This window comes from Mercenaria mercenaria, chromosome 19 (genome assembly GCF_021730395.1).
Source record: "Mercenaria mercenaria strain notata chromosome 19, MADL_Memer_1, whole genome shotgun sequence".
Lineage (NCBI taxonomy): Eukaryota > Metazoa > Mollusca > Bivalvia > Venerida > Veneridae > Mercenaria > Mercenaria mercenaria.
Genome location: NC_069379.1, coordinates 41,498,325 through 41,520,546, shown reverse-complemented (window position 1 = coordinate 41,520,546; position 22,222 = coordinate 41,498,325). Strand labels below are relative to the sequence as shown.

Below are 22,222 nucleotides of genomic sequence, written 5' to 3'. Positions count from 1 at the left end.
TTCCGGAATCTTATACAGCATGCTTGAAAGATATAGAATCAAGGACCTCGTGTAATGTCTTAAATAGTGTATACTAACACTCACATTCAGAGTTTTATTAATTATATTTATAAAAGGTTTAGGGAACATGATTTATTTTTTCAAAACATTTGTGATACGTTGACTCCTAGGCAATTCACCTCTTTTCCTATTGATAACTTTTCAAAAAAGTTGGTTTACGGAAGCTCTGTGGTTCTACCCAGGTGCGATATTGCACGGCAGGGCACCTGTGGTCTACCTCCCTTATCAAAGCTGGAAAGTCGCCATACGACCTGATAATTGTGTTGGTATGACTTTTCACCCAACAAAAACAAAAACAAAATAACAAATTTTAACTATGTCTTGCGCTGATTAAATGGAATGATATAGCTATTAAGTAATTTGTTAAAGATATGTCCCAACATCAGTCCTTATCTCCGTATAGCCGAATAAAAATAGCCGACGGCCAACCTGTCATTGTTCATGTCATCATGTTAAACAATGATGATATCTCTGTTCGCTTAATTGTCCCTTTAACTTTTTGTTTAGCAATGCGATTGACTGTTTAATGATGACTTTATACGGCTTGTTGTATTTATATACTTAAAATATGTGGTTAGTGACAGGACTTATTTTCTCTGTATTCATACATGGTAAGATTAACATTTTTTCATTCATGAACTTTTTGTTTTACTCTTTAAACAAAAAGTCCTTTTTCAACTTTCTTGTACTTAATTGGTTAATTAGGCTTTAGACAAAGATAAAAAATACCAATGAATTTTAACTTCATAAACACAAGTAAATTTCTGAATAGTCATTAAGATTATTACATAAGTAGATTTGTTTTGTTCTACAGTTTTCTCTTAGGGGACCAAGACAAATAAGGAAATAACGGATAAATATATTTGTGTGTTATAATATCATTATTATTATATTATTATTATACCAGATTTATATAGCACCTTTTTCATGAAAAACACGTTCAAAGGCGCTTTACATATATATAGCAAACGCATCCTCTGCTCGTACAGACACAGAGCGATCTGACCAGAGGAACAGAGTGAGACAAAGCCCCCAGAACAGATAGAGAGAAATCCTTTTTAGATACAGGCCTCGCCCTGTCCGGATAACTTAGCCTAGCTCTTTGCGAATAGACAGTCTGGTTCTTTAACGTGCCCGGTGTATAGCACCGATACACGCGAAGCCGTCTATCTTAGGAAGAACCAGTACATGCCTCTAGTTAGGTGGGAGACACTCGAGAGCATCTCAGAAATTTCCAGTGCCTGGACCGGGATTGGAACCCCGGACCTCTAGATTGACAGTCAAGCGTGTTACCACTAGACCACCGGCCCACCTTTAGTTTATCTGTCGAAACAGCCATGACTTGTCTCATCCCTTTCTTTTCTGTGGTGTCTTTAGACAGTGGACCCATAATGATGATCGGAAAATTCCGGTCGATTCCGGCATTCTCCGGTTTTTACGGAAATCAGTTATATTTACGACCGAAGAGTGCCGAAATAGCATACGAGAACACGCGATTTGTCGATTCTTATTACCGGTCTACTACATAAAATGAAAAACAAATGTATGGAAAAAATATTATTAATTAATTCATATTAATTTTATGACCTATATATACTACTAAATCACGTGTTCTTTTTGTCTTCTCTAAATGTATATTATCGTATTCCAGAATGTGTCCCGCAAGGCCCGGGGTTTCCAGGCATCGGTGGGATGTCACCTTCCTCGCCACCATTATCCCCCAGAGGAGGCTTCATGGGAGGTTCCAGTGGCAGTGACGTCATGGTCAGAACAAGAGGGGACCGTTTTGGCTCCGGTGGTCGAGGTGGAGGTGGTGACGGATTTGTAAGTGGAGGTGTTAGCGGAGGTGTGGGTGGTAGCGGAGAGTGCCCACGTGAAAGAAGAATAGAAGGATTTAGGTGTTACGGTCGAGGCATGGACGTTACCGACTGTCCTTCCGGTTCAAGATGCATAAGAGACCGGACTTCCGGTGGGTCATACTGCTGTTGGGAAAGTTCCGCACCAGTAGAAGGTAATCTGTCTGTCAATGTTTTATGGTAATTTTTTTAATCAAAATCTGTCAGTGGTTCTTTGTTTATGAATTGGGTCTGAAATCAATCTTACCCACCTGTTAGCTGTGTTACTGATACTAGTTCCAGAAATGCATTTTAAACTACATTTTGTAATTCATTTAAGCTTAATTGTAATGAAAGCTTCAATTTTATTTGAGTCCGCTTCTTGGAAAACCCCAGTACTGGTGTCATATTAGAAGGTATGTCGTGACCCTAATGAGTTCGGCCCATAATCCCAGGTTTTGCGGGTAACACCCTAACCACTAAACATTCACTCCCACTGAAAATGACTCTTAAGGTAGAAAAATGTTAACACAATCTGGATAGAGGGGCTAGAAAGGCCTATCGATTTCAAACAGAAACTGCATTAGGACTTCGATAAAAATGTTGTTTTTTGTTTGTTTTTTTTAATGAAAACAAATATATTATTCAGATATGAAAGAAATTTGGAAAAAAGTCATGTTTATTATTTAACAAAATAGTCGTATGCTCTTTCTTCTCTTAGCGTCACGAACTTCTCAGCGACTGAAACGTAATTCATCAAGGCACTTTACTGAACCTATCAATATTAAACGATCACCACAAACACGCTGTAACATGTGCAAATTGAAAACTCTCGTTTTCTTATTTAGAAAACAGTATACATAGTCCCGTAAAAAAATGATTTAAAACTTGTGGTCAATAACCTATTTCATTTTGCATTAGCTTTGTCAGATCAAAGACTAAAAGGAATTCGTTCTAATATATTACAACGGACAAAAGAGGAAAAGTAATCTAATAAAGTTCGTTTTTATAGATACACTTCAGTTGAAATTACCGTTGTTATTTTTTTTGTTTTTGTTTTTTTTTTTTTTGTTTTTTTTACTGGCTTTTCCCAGCGATACTTCAGTTATATCCAACTTCAACTTCAACTGTCTACTGCCGGACAATCATCTAGTGATTACGACTGGCAGGCGCTGCCAGGAAACAGTGTTTTAGTAAAAATGTTATGTGCAAAGGTAAAAAGTATACAGTTAAAATCAGCGGTTTATAGTAATTAGAGAGACTGCGAGTCCAGCCCGCTGACAAATGTCTGCAAATTGGGGCTGGACTGGATATATGTTGGTAAACTGTTCCATAGTCTGATAGTCCTGGGGGAAAAGAAATTTGCATGGTATGAGGTCTTGGACTGCGGAATTAAGAAGTTTAGATTTCGTGTCTGTGTCAGATGACGATGGTCCACTGCCACTAATTCATTTCTTATCTTATAGAATTAACCAGGGAGGAATGATTTCTTCTTTCTTATAGGGTCTTCCAGTTCAGTTCTGATTACATATCTGAGACGCTACTGGTATACTGGTAGTCATTAAAAACATAGCGGGCTGCAGATCTTTGTACTCTTTCTACTTTGTAAGTGAGATATTTTTGCCAGGGGTGCCAGACTGTTGAACAGTACTCGACCTGAGGGCGGACATAGGTTTTGTAGGCCATTTCTTTAACCTGTCTGTTGGTAGTTTTACATTCCATTTGATGAAGCGGAGAGTTTTACTGGCCTTGGATGTTATGTTATTTATGTAATTTGACCAGATCAAGTTATTATTTAGGGTAACATCAAGATATTTTGCATGGTCAGTGGACTGAAGTTGGACGTTATGTAGGGTGTAAGGATATATAACAGGATTTCTTTTACGATATATTCTTAGAACTTCACATTTATCGGGATTAATTTCCATTGACCATTCTTTTTCCCATGTTTCTAAACAGTAGAGGTCTATCCGACGAATATAACAAGAGTTACACACCACCTCCACCCCTATAATTTTGACAACGGGGAAGTATATGCTTTAGTCCTCGCAATTGTTTACTTAAAACTGATATCTCTTTCTCTCTTTAAAAAAGAAAGAAGATTAATGGAAAAGCCAATTTGAGAATTTGAGAGAATTTGTTGTGATGTCCATTGTTAGAAAGGGGAATAACTTGTTTTGGTTGACCAAACATTTTCACGGTATATCTATGGGCTGGATTAACCGTCCTTCATTATCCACACCCTCCTCCTCCCCTCAACTTTGTGATTGTAATTTTACATGAATATACCATTTTTATAGTGTTTGATATATCGCTAGTTCTTTTGAAAAATAATGATTAAATACATCATTATCTAACCATTACACAATGCCCGTATTGTTTTACAAACGGTTTTCATTCTATTTTCAATCGCAATGTATAAGGCATGTTGCAATCTATTTTTTTTTAAAGTGTATGTTGAAGCCATTACATGGATACCACCTGTTCATCACATGTCCTGTTCTTTTTTTTTTTTAAATTTATTACCCTCGACTTTTAATGTCACGATGTAGCAACCAGGTCGACTATAAATTAAATTAATTAAACATGGCCAAAACCACAACCACACTATTGTTGTTGTAAAACGTATTTTAGTATCACAAAGTAAAAGAAACTAAAGTATCCCGTCCCACTGTCAATGTTAATAATTTCTGTACCCTTTATATCAGTGTATATTACATAAAAGCATGTACAGAAAGACCGTGCTCCCAAAAGTGTTCAATATTCGTCACTACTTGCAGATGGTCTCTATTTGCAGATGGGATTTATTTTTAGATGGTTTTTATTTGCAAATGATCTTTATTTTCAGATGGTCTTTATTTGCAGAAGATTTTCATTTGCAGGTCGACTTTATTTGCAGGTGATCTCTTTTTGCAAATGGTCTTTATTTGCAGATGGTCATTTTTGCAGATGATCTTTATTTGCAGATGGTCCTTTTTGCAGATTTTCTTCATTTGCAGATGGTCTTTATGTGCAGATGATTATTATTTGTAGATAGACTCTGTTTGCAGGTGGTCTTCGTTTGCAACTTATTTCAAATTGCAGATAATCTCAAATTGCAGATGATCTCATATTGCAGATGTTTTTATGCAGATGGTCTTTATTTAGATATATTTACAGTCTGGGTCTGACTCCATGCGCAGTTAGCGATTTCAACTTACAGATTTCTCCATTAGCAGATTGTTTCAGTTTTCAGAAGGTCTTTATTCGCCGTTGGTTTTTATTTACAGGGGATCTCTTTTTTAGTTGGTCTCAATTTGCAGATGGTAATTATTTCAAGATAAACTCAATTATTTAAGTTATCTTTATGAGTACATTTTTACAGATGATGGTTACAGATTGTCTTTATTCGCGGATGGTTTGAATGTACATGTGGTATTTATTTGCGAACGATGGTTGTGTTTGCCGAAGGTCTGAATTTGAAGATAAACTCAATTCACAGTTGGTCTTTTTTGCAGATATATTTTACAGATGGTCTCTTTTTGCAGATGATCTCAACGTGAAGATGGCATTAATGTGTAAACCGTCTTCATTTTAGATGGTCAGCATTTGCAGATATTAACCGTTTGTAGATGATCTCAGTTTTCAGGTGATCTCCATTCGCAGATGATTTTTTTTATTTACAAATTGTCTTTATTTACAGATTTTTTTTTTCATTTACAGATTGTTTATCTTTACTTGCAAACGGTATCTATTTTCATGTCAGGTGTTAATTTTGCAGTTGACTTGATTTGCAGTTACAACAGAGTACAGGCGATTAAAATGAAACAAGTAGTTCTTTGTTGTAGTAGTTTAGAATAGTATTTAAGACCAGCCATCAGTATTCACAGTCAGCCGTTCGAAAAATAAGATGGACCCGTAACTTGCATTACATTATGTAATCTCCCGATGTACATGCAGCCAGACGGAGATTGCCGAAGTCCGTTACGGATAATACGTAACTGCACGGACATTGCCGATATTCATTACGGGTCCATTACCTTTAGTTACTTTGCCTTCTATCATGACCTGAAAGGAATTTCTTTGTTGTACCCCCCGACAACAAAGTTGTAAGGGGGTGGGGTATACTGGTTTCAGGTTGTCTGTCTGTCTGTCTGTCTGTCTGTCCGTCTGTCTGTCTGTCTGTCTGTCCGTAGACACAATCTTGTGGGCACCATCTCTCCTCATCCCCTTGACACAATTTAATGAAACTTCACACAAGTGATCAGTAGCAACAGTAGTTGTGCATGGGGCATGTTAGGTTCTTTCTGAAAAAAAAATGCAGAGTTACGGGACTGTTTTTTCTTACTATATACATAGACACAATCTTGTGCGCACCATCTCTCCTCATCCCCGTGACACAATTTAATGAAACTTCACACAAGTGATCAGTAACAACAGTAGTTGTGCATGGGGCATGTTAGGATCTTTCAGAAGAAAAAAATGCAGAGTTACGGGGCTTTGTTTTTTGTTACTATATACATAGACACAATCTTGTGCGCACCATCTCTCCTCATCCCCTTGACACAATTTAATGAAACTTCACACAAGTGATCAGTAACAACAGTAGTTGTGCACGGGGCATGTTAGGATCTTTCAGAAGAAAAAATGCAGAGTTACGGGACTTTGTTTTTTGTTACTATATACATAGACACAATCTTGTGCGCACCATCTCTCCTCATCCCCTTGACACAATTTAATAAAACTTCACACAAGTGATCAGTAACAACAATTGGGCATGTTAGGTTCTTTCAACAACGAAAATTGCAGAGTTATGGTACTTTGTTTCTTGTTAACATACTATGTACATACAGTCTGCATATGCAATCTTGTGCGCGCCTAATCTTCCGAACCTTTGAACACAATTTAATGAAACTTCACACAAGTGATCAGTACCAATCCTAATTGTGCACGGTGCATGTTACGTTCTTTTAGATAAATACTCTGCATAGTTATGGGACTTTGTTTTTTTTTGTTACTCTACTGTATACATACAGTCTACATACATACAGTCCACATAATTATGCCATCTTGTGTGCGTCAAATTACAATGTACTGTGTCAGTGCATGCGGGGGTACATTCATCACCTTTAGTGATAGCTCTAGTTTTTACTTGTTGCTGTACATAAATGCCAATACCAAATCTGCTAAGAAAATTCGTATCAGTTAAATATATTACTTTGTGCTAATGTTCAAAATTCAAGTTAATACAAATTATTTCAACATTGATTTCCATAGCCGGAGAAAATGGCATGAATTGTAAGTAACAAAATTCAATTACCCCTATGAATTCGCTACTTCCTTGCCACTTCATTTGTAGTCTGAAAAAAATATTTGAGCCACACCATGAGAAAACCAACATAGTGCATCTGCGACTAGCATGGATCCAGACCAGGTAGATGAACCCTTCCCGGTATAATTTCAGTCATGGGCAGAAGCCAGGCTAGAACCAACAATCTTGCAAGCCAACTAGACGACTTCCTCTACACCCAAGTCAGGCTTCGAACCCACTGTGACAAGAGGAAAGCGAATTGAAGTCAGCGACCTTAACCACTCGGTCACTGAGGCCGCCAGACAAGTTTTCTGTACCTCTTACAAAGGTGTAATTTTAGAAGTTAAATTAAAAATGTAGGCTGTTTTATGACAAGTTTTAAAATATTTTCCTCTAACCTTTACCCTGCTAAATTTCTAAAATGGACTGGTTTGTCATTCAGTTTGGGCAGTACCATGTGGAGAGGTGTTCACTGAAAATTTACTGACAAAATATCGAACATTGCATATCATGATGAACCTGCAAGGGCGTGCAGGCTGATCTTGGTCTGCACTGGTCGCAAATTAAATGCCTGAAATATCTGTCATGTTTGTATAACTCAACTTTTTTAGAAGCTGGATAGAAAGTATTGCAAAACAGTAGGTAATTTTCATAACATTCACTTTGTAGAGTTCTAAGTGTTTCTGAATGGGCTTTCCCGCATGAAATCCTTATTCCTTGTAAGCTAGAATGTTGATTGCTTTGAGATTTCAAGTTTTGCTTGCCTTTACTGACAGTTCCGTCAATCCCTCTACACATCTGTTTCTCCTACGAGTATTTTGAGTTGGCTGTGATATATTGGTGAATTCAGTAGAAATTCGATATCCCGCACTCATTTATCTCAAAATTCTGGCTCTCTCGAAGACATTTTCACGTCCCGTCGAAAAATATAATATCAAGTCGAATTTTGGTTATCTGGAAGAAACATGCTTCGAGATATCGAGTTTCCACTGTAATTACTATGTAATGTGATATTCAGTAGAAATGGATACCACTTGGGTCAATCCCTGTTTGTTGCACAGCTTAAATTTTCATAATTTATAAAAATACAGTTATAACAGTTATATGCAATCATCATATTGTTTTATTTCGTGCATTTTGGGGTCATTGTGACTAATCAGTTTTCTTTTAATGCAGTGGATCCGTACTGAACTTAGGTCATTTCCATGCGATTTCTCGTTAGGTATTTCGGCATTCTAGGGGCGTAAATTAGCTCAAGGTTACAACACACTAAATAGCTCTCTTCTTATAAAATTGACATATTTCTAAAAACTGCAGCACGCATCGTGACCCATTTTATATGTCTGTAACATACATTTTCTTGAAGAATTTTATCAGTGCTGAATAAAAATCAAAAGAAAAGTGGGAGTCATGTTTGATGCAAGAAAATTATTTTCGGTCAAACACACAAACTGGAAAATCAGCTGAATTGTAGTGGGGGTGTATCATCTAAGTATCCATGATAAATTTTATCATTTCATTATTAAAATGCTACCTACATGTCAAACATAGATCTGTTATGTGATTTCAGAAAATAAATTGCAAAGAAAAATAAGGAAAATTGCTCTGAATAGCAAAAGACCTGAGGACTATTTGAATCCGCCATTTCGCGCCATTTTCCTATTTTGTGTCAATTTGAATACGGAATATGCCGATTGTGATTACGGGTCCACTTTTTGAATGGAATTATATATCAGTCATATGTAACAAGTATGATGCTCAATAAAGAAGACTTAAAATTGTGATTTATGCAACATTTCACAGTTTGTATGTCACAATTATTATGTCATGGCATCAAAGGTCATGATGGCGTGCTGGGAAAGAGACCATCACAAAAAGGGCAAATGTTTGATGGATGCCGCCAAGGATGTAATTAATAATCGTTGATAATGTGTCGAAATAATATATTTCAAACAGTGATTTGTTCCTGCATAAAATCATTGTTTGTCGTTTAGATGCGTATTATCATATCACTCGGACTGCACCCTCGTAAATTATAATTCTGTCGCATCTGAACTGCAAAAACATGATTTTATTCAACAACAAATCACTGTTTGTGATATATCATGTCTTAATTAAGAATATTTTCTAATACAGCACCTTGCGAAGACCCAAGGATGAGAGAGGACGGAAGGTCTTTCATGCAGTGTGTGCCTGGGAATACAACTGGATGCCCACAGTGCCACAGGTGCCAGAGCTTAGGAGGAGGGATGGGCATGGGACTGTGTTGCCCTCAGGTCACCGTACCTGGATGTGGTAAGGCTCAAACTTAAACTTTCAATCCGGTTCATTTTGAGAAAATTTGTGATTGATTTATAGAAAAGTAATTAGTACTTGTGACATGTTTTGCTACAATAGTCCCTTTATTGATGCGAGTGATTTTTTTACTACAAAATTTGTTGAAATAGCGCCTAACTACAGTCGAAAGTCTGACAAAACATTGTTTGAAGGAAATGGATAATTTCAATTTTTATTTCAATGAAGCGACTGGTATGTCAAATTTGAAAATATTACAATTTATATCACCATTCAGTTGTTCAAAATGAGAAACTCAAACGTATATCTGTATTTATTCTATATCTATTTTATTTATCCAATCGTGAACGTTTATTTACAACACGTGACCGTACAATATTTATAGGTTATTAGCTTTGTATCGGAAAATATGCACGAGTTCTTCAGTAGAAATATTGCGCGACTTTAGGAGTGCAATATTCTTCCGCTGAAGAACGAGTGCATTTTTCCCGATGCAAAGATAATAACCTTTTTATTACATACGCATCTGCACATATAGATATAATGTAAATATCATAAATTTGTTCAATAGCCTGAATAAGACTTTTTAACAATACTGAATTTAATAGAACAAAATAGTGCAATGACACACACTGAATTACGTCACGCACCCGATATGAAATTCAGGCGTCAGTGTATGGAAAAATATTGACGTTTCCGGTACCAGTGTAACTTAACGGGGAATAGAAACGTGTATGTAATAAATTACGGTATTGGACGCACATATGTATGCGTACAAAAGAACCTGTATTTTTCCGTATTTGGACGGTTCAACAGTCATGTTGAACACGATAAAGCCCGAAACGCGTGGAAATGTTCCAAATATAATCAGGAGAAGCAGGCGCTCTATGTACAGAGTTTGATTATGCGTCTTGAAAATGCGGAAACACAATATTCAGTGAATCATTTTTAATTTAAACAAAAATAAAATAGATATAGAATAAAAGGTTATTTAACATTCTTCTGTACAATACCAGATATATCTGGACTCATACCCAGCTTGAAAAACCATATTGGACTTGCCTAGCGGCGCGTTCAGTATGGTTTTCTTAGCTGGGTACTCGTCCAACGGCTCGTCCAATATGGTTTTCTCAGCTGGGTACTCGTCCAAATATATCCGTATTGTACAGAACAATGTTAAATAACCTAATAACCACAGTCATTCTCATTAATCAGACGTTCGACACAATGGTCTTACCATCAGTGAATCAGCAGGATAGACCTTATATCTGGTAACGCAGATTATTACATATTTATTTATGGACTGAGTTATATGTTACTATATCGTCATTCAAACTTCATAGGCTGTGACAAAAACAGAGCTGGTGCACCCGTGATATATTACAGACTCCGGTATATACCGGATTAAGTAAATTTCAACGAAAAATATCTTAAATGTATATATTTTGTAACCACGGTGATACTAACCCTAAACGTTAGTCAGTATATTATGCATATTATAAACTAAATGCGTGCGGACATGCAAAAAAAATTGCATAACATTGCCGTGCGCTCCTATTGATAATTATTCCGGGCATGCGCAGAACGGCTGCACCAGCTCTGTTTTGAGAAACATCGAAATTCATATCGGGTGTGTGACGTCATTTGTGACGTCAGTTTCGTGTATGTCGTCGCGTTTACTAGTTTTTTAACGGCGATATTTTTAATTTTTTAGGATTACAAGTAGTCTACAGATGCGTATGTAATAAAAAGGTTATTAGATTTGCATCGAGAAATACAGTAAAGTAAACCTCACTTATAAGGAACTCAGATATAAGGAGCACTCGGTTATACGGACAGTTTTCAATTCCCCGATCTAAATTCCTTCTATATAATGTAAAAGTCCTCTGTTATAGGGAACTCGTTTATAAGGAACACTCGGTTATAAGGAACACTTTTTCCAGTCCCAAAGTACGAAATGCAATAGAAAATCATCCGGTTATAGCGAACAGACATAAAGAATAACAAGAGCTATCCTTAAGACAGCGCGCTCGGCTTTTCTCTGTGCTTGACTCTGAATTAGAGCTTTGCCAGTAAAAAAAAAATCCAAGTTAAAAAGGGACATAACTCTGTCAAAATTCAATCAAAGTCATAGGAATTGTATCTCCAGGTGTAGACTTTGATAGTTAATAACTATTCAGAGTTTCAAGTCAAAAGCTTTAATCGTAACAGAGATATTTGACTTTATCAAAAAAATTATCAAAAAATTCTAAGTTAAAAAGAAACATAATTCTGTTAAAATTCAAACCAGAGTTATGGAAATTGTGTCTCCTGGTGTAGATTTTGATAGTAAATAACTATTTTGAGTTTCAAGTCAAAAGCTTTAATAGTAACAGAGATATTTGACTTTATCAACAATTTTAACAAAAAAAATCTAAGTTAAAAAGGGGCATAATTCTGTCAAAATTTAAACAGAGTTATAGGGATTGTTTCTTCTGGTGTAGACTTTGATTGTAAATAAGTACTTTAAGTCTCAAGTCAATAGCTTTGATAGTAACAGAGATATTTGACTTTATTATACCTCACTTTTGTCTACAATGATAAAATCCCATTACCCATAAAAGAGATATTATGACTATCAAACACATTTTCAGACTTTTTGCCACGTGACCGAGCGAAAGTGACTGTCAGGTCATGTGACCGCGCTGATATTTTGAATGTCATTTAAGGGCAAATAACTGCTTCAATGTTTTCAGCCAAATCATGAAATGATTGCCTCCCTTGTACACATATAGTAGTGACGTCACTGTTTAATGTGTAAACAGACGATTCAGACAAAAATTAAAACAGTTGAATTAAATGAATTAAAAACTTTTTTTTTTACTTTTTTATGTACTTAATTTTGTTCGGTATAATAAAATAAATATCATATGGCAGCGTGTGTGACATTGATATTGTCAACCCTCGAAACGGAATGTCACCACTCGGCTTTCGCCTCGGGTGACATTCTGCCCTCGGGTTGACAATATCAATGTCACACACGTTGCCATATGATATTTATATATTATCAAAAACTTTAACCAACGGCGACGCCGACGCCGGGGCGAGTACAATAGCTCTACTTTTTCTTCGAAAAGTCGAGCTAAAATTATTGAATACCGGAAATAAACATGAGAATCGCTGATGACGTCAGAGTAACGTCGGCATTATCACGCAATTAAAGTCGCGCAATATTTCCGTTGCAGAACTCATGCATATTTCTCAATATGCCTACAAATTCAATAATTTATAATATGCTCTACACTCTGCAAACAACTTGATGGAAGTGTTTGATATATCAATGAATTTACTACTCATACGTGAATAAACAAACGTAGAAAGTAAAAATCGCAACCTCTTTAGCAAAAGTTTTGCTGTAAAGGAAGGAGTCTGGTTTTCTGCAATTTATAGGTGGAGAGTTTAAGATTTTAAGACTTCCACTTGCCTACTTAAAAGTGAATTTATCACCACATGTAATGATCTATATGAGTAGTTCTTTTCAATAACATTTCTAGTGCATGCCTAAATTCCGTTATTTTGACGTCTTTATAAAATGTTCATACACACGTATCACATCTCGGCGTCTCTCCAGTATTCTTAAGAAGATCGTTATTACTGGAGCATAATTGTTTGTTGTTGTTTTTTTTCTAGAAAGAAGTAGTCCAATGCGGAATGAGTTCGAGGCAGCTCGTAGACGAATAGCTGGTAGCGGCGGGTCAATGGGTACATCTATGGGTGGTACATCAATGGGTGGTACATCAATGGGTACATCAATGGGTACATCAATGGGCACTGGCTCTCGGCTTCAAGATAGTCGTGTTTCCGACAGATTTTCTGGAGATCGAATGGGTCCAGGGTCCAGTCCATTGGGTACGGATTTTGGAATGACTAGAAGTAGTAGTGGTATTGAAGGTGAAGGTCGTGTATTATGTCCCAATGGGTTATCTCCCTTGCGGTATTGTTCTTCGAGCGATCCCTGTCCTAATGATTACCGTTGCTTAGAGATAAGTGGTGGGAGAGGAGGATGTTGTCCAAGAGGCTTGTCCGGTACACCAGGGTTACCAGGGAGGACAGATGGGTCGGGACGATTTATGCCCGGAAGTGCTGGAAGACCGGGGATGTCCGATTTTCCAAGAGGACCGACAGGTGTAGTTTCTGGAATGAGCAGACGTGACGGTGTTTGCCCTGATGGACTTCCGGGTACAGAGAGATGTTTTTCACGCGGCTCCTGTGGTCCTGGACAGGCCTGTGTGCCAGTAAGAAGCAGCGAAGGTGTGTGCTGTCCCACTCGCCCAGGAGGCATGCCGAGAGGACCGGGACGGTTTGGACCCGGAGGTCCAGGTGGGCCGGAAATGCCGAGATTTCCGGGAATGACAGGGAGATTGACTCCCATGGAGATGCTCGAAAGAAGACGCGCCATGAGGAGAGCTTTAGCTAGAAGGAGAATGCTAGGTCTAAGGAGACCGTTCGGCGAGGGTGCTAGATTTTAGCAGGTAGAAACTTCCTTTAGTATAGAAAATTTAGTGTAATCTAGTTCAAAAACTTGCATGCCAAATACGCATGCGCATTGCTTCTTTCCCCCATTACGCATGTCTTTTTTCTTTTTATTGTATGCAAAGGATATTGCAAGCATGTGCAATATGTAATTTGCTATGATGTATGTCAAACTTTAAAATGTTACGAAATTACACATGTTTAGATGATGATGTTCAAAATCATGGTCAATTGGTTTATTCAAACAGAAACAAGCTCTTTCAAGGAACCTTTGTATTAGTCTATGAGACTTTGGAAGTGCAGAATGTATTGTTATGTAATCACCAGACTGTTCTTGTATATTGTGAAGCATAATAAATTATTCTTATATTAATTACCTATAATTAGTCTGTATTCACAAACTGACAGAAATTAAATTCCGCATTGTGCTATGTGGAAATCCGATTGCGTATTTTGCCTGTAGACTACTATCACTACATAATTATGTATTCATAATCAAGCAAATAAATAGACTGAGAGGAGTTTCACGTCATAGTTTGGTAGAATTAGGTAGACTTATATAAAGTGGTAAGTTTTACAGTAGCTTGAAGTGGGACGTATTCAAACACGGATTAGACTAGACCGGATTTTACAAGACGTATGCGCGAAGACTGGCAAACACCACTCGAGCCGAATACATTATCTCGGATATACGTTACTTTGTATATAATATACCTATTTAAATTCTGTAAAAAAGTCGGCATGTATTTCAAAAGTAAATATGAACAGGCAGAAAAAATTCCGTACTGTACCTTTTGTATTGTATGTAACCGGACTACTTCCATTAATATGTACGACCTGACACTGTTCTATAAATAGCGCACATAAACATTGAAAATTTCGTTCAATAACAAAACAACAAACAATAACGTGAATGTGTATCATAAAAGGGTCATTATAACAGTAGCTAGATCTAGGATTTGGTATTCGGCTCTCGTGGATTTTGCAAGGTCGGATCACACTCGGCGTCTGCACGCCTCGTGAGATCCGATCTTACACTAGCAAAATTCACTCCAGTCGAATACAGCATCCCAGATTGAGCTACTATTCTAATAACCCTATTATATTTTATGAATCTTTAACAAAAGAATGCCGCAGCTAAGTTGAGTTTCTTTTTTTTATTTTAAACTTTTATACTGGTTAACAGAGGATAAATAACATATTTTGTTTTCAGGCTCTTGTCCGGTTAGATGTATACGAACTGGTCGCCATGAATGTTACGAAGCACGTCACTGTCCCGAACCAATGAGATGTTGTCGTCCGGCTTTAGGCTGCCAGCGTCGTTGTGTTTAAAATGTACTTTTTCTTTGTTTATACAAAAATATAAAGATAAAATGATCCATGGACTGGTATCAAGTATGAGTTCGTTTTCTGGAAACATTTCAGTTCAACACATTTCATGCGACTATATTTGAATAAAGTTTTAGTTCAAATATGATACAAAACAAAAATATAAAGATATAATTAAGCATGAGTTGTATAATTCAAACATGCCGGCAATTGACAAATTGTCTATTGTTCAACACAAAACAAAGACATAAAGATGTAATTATCAATGGACTTATATCAGATATGAGCTCCTTTTCATTGTAACAACAGTGAAATGCATTTAGTGTGACTATATTTCTCTTAATAAATTATGTTATTTTAGATAAAATAGACATACTCTCCGTTGTTAATACATAAATATTTAATGAAATAGAGGATATTTGTTTGTTTCAGTGAAATATCAGTTTTATTTCACAAGTGAGGATCAAAAACTGATATTTTCACGAGTTGCGTAGCCACGAGTGAAAATGACTTTTTTGGTGCTCACGAGTGAAATAAAATTGATATTTCACTGACACAAACAAATTTTCTTTTTATTTCATGTGTAAAACTCTAATTTTGTTTGCGTAATTTATAAAATGTCGAAAATCGCAGGAAAGATAAAAAGAAAGCATAACACAAATGACGTCATTTTAACGACGTCATCGTCATTATGGTCCCCGGTATTCATAACGCTCGGTATACAATTTGACTTCAATCGCGACGGAGGACCGGAACTAGTTCGGCAAAAACAGTGAAAAATAAAAATGACAATCTACTGTTTCAAAACTGTGGATTATCACTTTTATTTCACTAAGAAAACTCTATAATTCACTGGAAAAAATTAAATAAATAATGATCTATGGACTTGTATCAAATATGAGCTGGTTTTCTGTCAACTTTATAGTTCATGGCATTTGACGCCAATTTGTTTTTAATAACTGATGCCATTTAAATATTGGTATACAGTAGCCTTATATTGCCATTGAGAAGAATTCCTTTCCATAACTAGTTTATATGCTTTTTAGTTTCTTTTTGTAGTGTTTTAATGTCACACCGACACAATTATAGGTCATACGGCGACTTTCAAGCTTTTGTCGGTTGAGAAAGACGCCAGGGGTGCGTTTCATGGAGAGTCTTAAGTGCAATCCTATTCCAACCTAATTTTGGTCCTAGGTCCTAGGACCTAGGACCTAAGACTCTCCATGAAACGCGGACCTGGTCAGATTCGGAGAAAACTCCACATGTGGGTACCTTGGGAGAACCACCGACATTCCGTTAGTCAATCAGGTGTCCTCCTCGTATGAAGAATTCAATGTCTCGAGTGAGGTTAGGTAATGCGAGTTTAAGTCAGCGACCTTAACCACTCGGCCACGGAGGCCCCTAGAGTTATATGCATTTGATGTTCATTAACATAATTTATACTTTGTTCAATATGTGTGCGTTGTTTATATAACGTCTACGATTTATTTACGAAATGACAGTCAAGTATTAGTAAAAGGTATTCTGACAAAGAAAAGAGATGTATCATTTCTTCCTTATTCTAAATTCTGCGTTCTAAGAGTGCGCATATCAATGCATGGACCAGACGGATTTATATATAACAATATAGATGCTAGTCTATTTCTTTTTAACCTAATGTCACGTTCTAATGTCGCCGTCCGGAAATTCCAAACCATGGAGAATTTTTATCTGATCAGTGTGAAATAACGCAATTCCGGTGATATCGTACCTGTACTTTCAGTCGGACTGCATTAATACGAGAAAAAGGAGATCTTCATTAACATCATAATGTTGTTGAGACTTGCAAATTTCACAACATATATATGTACATGGCGTATTTTGGTAACACAATTACTGAAAAATCATCAAGTATGAACTTATTGTTTGGAAAAAAAATATAATTGAAAACAAAAAAAAAAGACGAAGATTAGTTTTACTAGATTTTTTTTTCGTTTCTCATTAAACCTCACATGACACATGATTAAACCTATCTCCGACACATGTAGTGGTATGTATGTTATTATAAGCAATCATGAAACTTTCTTTAAGATATGCATATCTGATAACTTCATTACATTTTTATAATTCGAAGGGACATATAAATTTTATTTTTTTAAAAGAGGATTCTACACCAATAATAACTCTTTTAAAGAGGCAAATTTAGCTTTTTTGTCTCTTTTTTTCTCCTTTTTTCACACAGAATGTGGAAATTTCTACGACAATATGTAATATATCACAACGCTTTTATTCATTTCTTTTCATCCTTTTTTTTGCGAATGTTGAAATTTCCACACCACAAATACGCTTAGGAATACCCATTTTAATGTTAATAAAATAACAACAAATATAGTTGGCATATAAATACATATTTTTTGAGGGAATAAAAGAAGTGATAACAAACATTGTGGAAATTTTCAAAATTGTGGCCATTCAAATCAGTTTACTTAATAGTTTAAAGAACAAGACGGCACCCTGGTGGACGTCCCGAATGATGTCTTTAGCTATTTAGCGTCAAAACTGGTTTATTTACAAAATCTTAAGCAAATTAAAGAGGCATCTATCGGCTTTGCATTGAAAGGAAATATCAATGTTCGTCTTAAAAACTTAATTTAAGCAGTTTAAACAAATTTGGAAGTTCCAAGATTGATTAAAAGATTTAAAGCTTATATTTATCAACATGATGTGCAATAAAAATAAACCCCTAAAGGCATGTAACAGTAATAGTGTAGGCTATAAGCCGAAAGATTGTGCACTTTTTCGGCGACGCCGTCTAAATTCGTTTTCGTTTCCTATGCCACGTGACTTCAGTTTGCAAATCAAACTACTTGATAACGCATTATAGATAATTTATCAAAATGGAAGATTTATGCAACACTCTGCCTGATTGGACGAGAGTGTCAATTTCTTTCACTCTGTTGATTGTGCTACGCTGAGTGAAATGTAGACGAAGCGTTTATCCTAAACGACGCTGTTCACAGTTTTAAAGCTAAATTTGGCTCAGTATATTTAGCAAGAATATTGATATATCTCAAAATGATAAGTAAGTTTAATAAATATGATAAAAACCTATTCAAATACCAACATATATCAAATTAAAGAAAGCGCTGAATACGGTCTGCGTATCACATGAATAAGGGTGTGATAAGAGTCTTTTATGTAGAGAAGTGCTTTTTAAAAGATTTTCCTTGTTACAGTTGTTGTCTGTATATGAAAAGGTTTCTTGCTTTTGTGACTTACTCAGATTGCATATTAAAATGAGTACTTGTTTGCTTTGATATATTTGTTATAAATTATTTAACTGATTTATTATATATGAATATTTTTCTTTAGTATGGTATGCAAATATTGAACTCAGCTGAAATCTGTTTTATTATATATATGCTATATAATGACTGAATCTCATTACACTGAAATGAAGGTACGCTGCATACAGTTTATCTATGTGATATGACTACGGTCAAACTTTGCTTATGAAACAGAAATATTGAAATAATTACAATTGTATGTTTTGCTTGACCTTCACTTTTTTATAGGTGTGACGCCATTGTCCAAAGATTCATGAATAGCGAATATGCTATTTGTTAAAGCGGGATCAGTTGGCTTAGTTTAGAAATAAATAAAAATAATAAATAAAAAAATCCTTTGATTTTTTCTCATGTATTCTAATCAAACTTGATTTGTAGCATCTTTATTACGCCCGCAGCCAACTTTGTTCAGCTGGGACATTTGACCCCTTTTAGGGGCTGCTAGAGCTAAAACTAGAAATGCCTTTATACAGCGTCTCATGAACAGCTTGGTGGATCTTTGTCATACTTGGTCTGGAGCATCACTATAAGGTCCTCTTCCAAATTTATTTATATAGGAACTTGAGCCCTATTAGGGACCACTATAGCTAAAAGTAGATATGCCTTTCTTCGCATTAACCACTAAAATGTAATGGATTTTTATCAAACTCGATGTGTAACAATATCGTAAGGTCTCCTGCTATTTTGTTACAAATGGGGATAGGGACCAATTTAACTAAAAATATAAACACGTTTAATGACCTCTTCTCATGCACCGCTTCATGAATCTTCATCAAACTACTGCTGTAATTATTCGTCTAAGGAAAAACGAAACAAAATTGCAACCCTGCGAAACCTTTGCGAAAAATTAAAAGAGAACCATTTAAATTGTTAAAGTGCGGTGTTTAGTTTTGCAGTTTGAAAAATGTTAGATGAAAGATGAATGTTAGATGAAAAATTCATAAACTTCTTTCCTTATTACAATTCGCCGGTTAATGCGAAGAAAGGCATATCTACTTTTAGCTATAATAGTGGTCCCTAATAGGGCCCAACTTCCTATATAAATAAATTTGGAAGAGGACCTTATAATGATGCTCCAGACCAAGTATGACAAAGATCCACCAAGCTGTTCATGAGACGCTGTATAAAGGCATTTCTAGTTTTAGCTCTAGCAGCCCCTAAAAGGGGTCAAATGTCCCAGCTGAACAAAGCTGGCTGCGGGCCTAATAAAAATACTACAAATCAAGTTTGATTAGAATACATGAGAAAAAATCAAAGGATTTTTTTATATATTATTTTTATTTATTTCTAAACTAAGCCAACTGATCCCGCTTTAACAAATGCATATTCGCTATTCATGAATCGGACAATGACGTCACACCTATAAAAAGTGAAGGTCAAGCAAAACATACAATTGTAATTATTTCAATATTTCTGTTTCATAAACAAAGTTTGACCGTAGTCATATCACATAGATAAACTGTATGCAGCGTACCTTCATTTCAGTGTAATGAGATTCAGTTATTATATAGCATATATATAATAAAACAGATTTCAGCTGAGTTCAATATTTGCATACCATACTAAAGAAAAATATTCATATATAATAAATCAGTTAAATAATTTATAACAAATATATCAAAGCAAACAAGTATTCATTTTAATATGCAATCTGAATAAGTCACAAAAACAAGAAACCTTTTCATATACAAACGACATTTGTAACAAGGAAAATCTTTTAAAAAGCACTTCTCTACATAAAAGACTCTTATCACACCCTTATTCATGTGATACGCAGACCGTATTCAGCTCTTTCTTTAATTTGATATATGTTGGTATTAGACCTTTTTTAACGTAAAAGTAATTACGAAACGGAGTACTGAATCCGTAAAATTTTAGGCTAATTTGTGGTCTATTGGAGACAATTTCATCCAGTAGTAATGCAATAGCATCTCCCTTAGACCATTATTTGCAAATAACATTTACGGATTCAGTAATCCGTTTCCGATTTACGTTTACGTTAGAAATGTCTATTTGAACAGGTTTTTATCATATTTATTAAACTTTCTTATCATTTTGAGATATATCAATATTCTTGCTAAATATACTGAGCCAAAGTTAGCTTTAAAACTGTGGACAGCGTCGTTTAGGATAAACGCTTCGTCTACATTTCACTCAGCGTAGCACAATCAACAGAGTGAAAGAAATTGACACTCTCGTCCAATCAGGCAGAGTGTTGCATAAATCTTCCATTTTGATAAATTATCTTTAATGCGTTATCAAGTAATTTGATTTGCAAACTGAAGTCACGTGGCATAGGTAACGAAAACGGATTTAGACGGCGTCGCCGAAAAATGTCAATACTCCCCTAACGTACAAGCAAAGTCTGCCATGAAATATTTAACAGTATGTTCTTTTATGATGCACATGGAAAAGCACACTGTTGTAAACAGTCTTTAATCTATTGTTAACTATATGGATTTTCTCCACAAAACGCGTCTTATTACTGTAACTTTGAGTTATGAGTTGATAAGGTTTCCCCGAAATGGCGTTTTAAGCTCTTCAATCAACTTTTATTTTGTACTTAATCAATTTCGATATTTATTACACCTAAATTGACGTAAGCCACTGTTATCGAATATCCGTGAATTTCGTGAATTTCCGTGAACGTGAAAAGTGCTAAAGTATCTTTTATTTTATTCGGATGAACGAAAATATGTAAAAAACGTTATTCGTAACAAAATAAGTACTGATAGCTACTGTAAAATAACAATTTAGCAAATAATGTGTTGCTAAAGTAACATCATATTATTGCATCACGGGCGGGAAAATTGGTAGCACCACCGCTCTTCCGTAAGTCTGAATGGCTTCCTCGCATGAAGCTTGAATTCTGCGCCCCGCGTGAGGCTTAAGGTTTCGAAGTAGACATTGAGAAACAAAAACCAAACAACACCAAATTATAGAAAGAAAGAGTTCTTTCAGATGAAAATTGAACAGCATGTAAAACATGTATATTACTTTACGAAACAAGTGTCAGTATACTGATAAACATTGAATTCCGGAAAAGGACTACCTAAAGGTGCTCCACATCCGGACAGTTAAACGCCTTTAAAAACTCACCCTTTTCAAAGAACAGTTACACATGTTCGCATTTGCAATAGCGTGCAAGTGGTGAAATTCCGCATAACAAGGTGGAACACAGTTTTCAGCAATTGTTTATCTTTATTTCTTTACAAATGGCATTCATTTTGAAAGGGAGACAACTTTTTCTCGACGATTACTTAAAATAAGTAGAAGGGAAGAACCAGTACAGGCCTCTAAGTCAGGTGGGAGACACTCAAGAGCATATCAGAAATTTCCAGTGCCTGGTCCGGGCTTCGAACGCTGGACCTGGCAGTCAAGTGTGTTACTATTAGACAACCGGTCCACCAATTTTATTTTGTGTTTATAATTGTTTACCAATAGTTTGACGTTTCTTCCATCAAAATTAATGGTTTAATGAATTCTCTGCAAACGTTTCGGACATTGGCGATCACTTTAAAGTTTGGAAATTGGAAATATCATGATTTATACAAAGTTATAAAAACGGTTCGATA

The 22,222-nt window shown here is 35.8% G+C and overlaps 1 protein-coding gene across 4 annotated transcripts in view; it reads left to right on the top strand.

The window, feature by feature from the left end:
• Positions 1–503: 503 nt before the first annotated feature.
• LOC123542762 (loricrin-like) overlaps positions 504–22,222 on the top strand; it is a 105,216-nt gene continuing 83,497 nt past the window's right edge. Inside the window, exons 1-6 of one of the 4 annotated variants that reach the window (XM_053531487.1) lie at positions 504–671; positions 1,712–2,071; positions 7,152–7,172; positions 9,322–9,480; positions 13,150–13,368; positions 15,206–15,387. In XM_053531487.1, coding sequence (XP_053387462.1) covers positions 629–671; positions 1,712–2,071; positions 7,152–7,172; positions 9,322–9,480; positions 13,150–13,368; positions 15,206–15,324 — 921 coding nt within the window. In that variant the 5' untranslated portion in view covers positions 504–628 and the 3' untranslated portion in view covers positions 15,325–15,387. Of the gene's footprint in view, positions 672–1,711; positions 2,072–7,151; positions 7,173–9,321; positions 9,481–13,149; positions 13,992–15,205; positions 15,388–22,222 lie in introns of those variants that run through there. The other 3 variants (XM_045328753.2, XM_053531486.1, XM_045328754.2) reach the window with 3 other exon arrangements.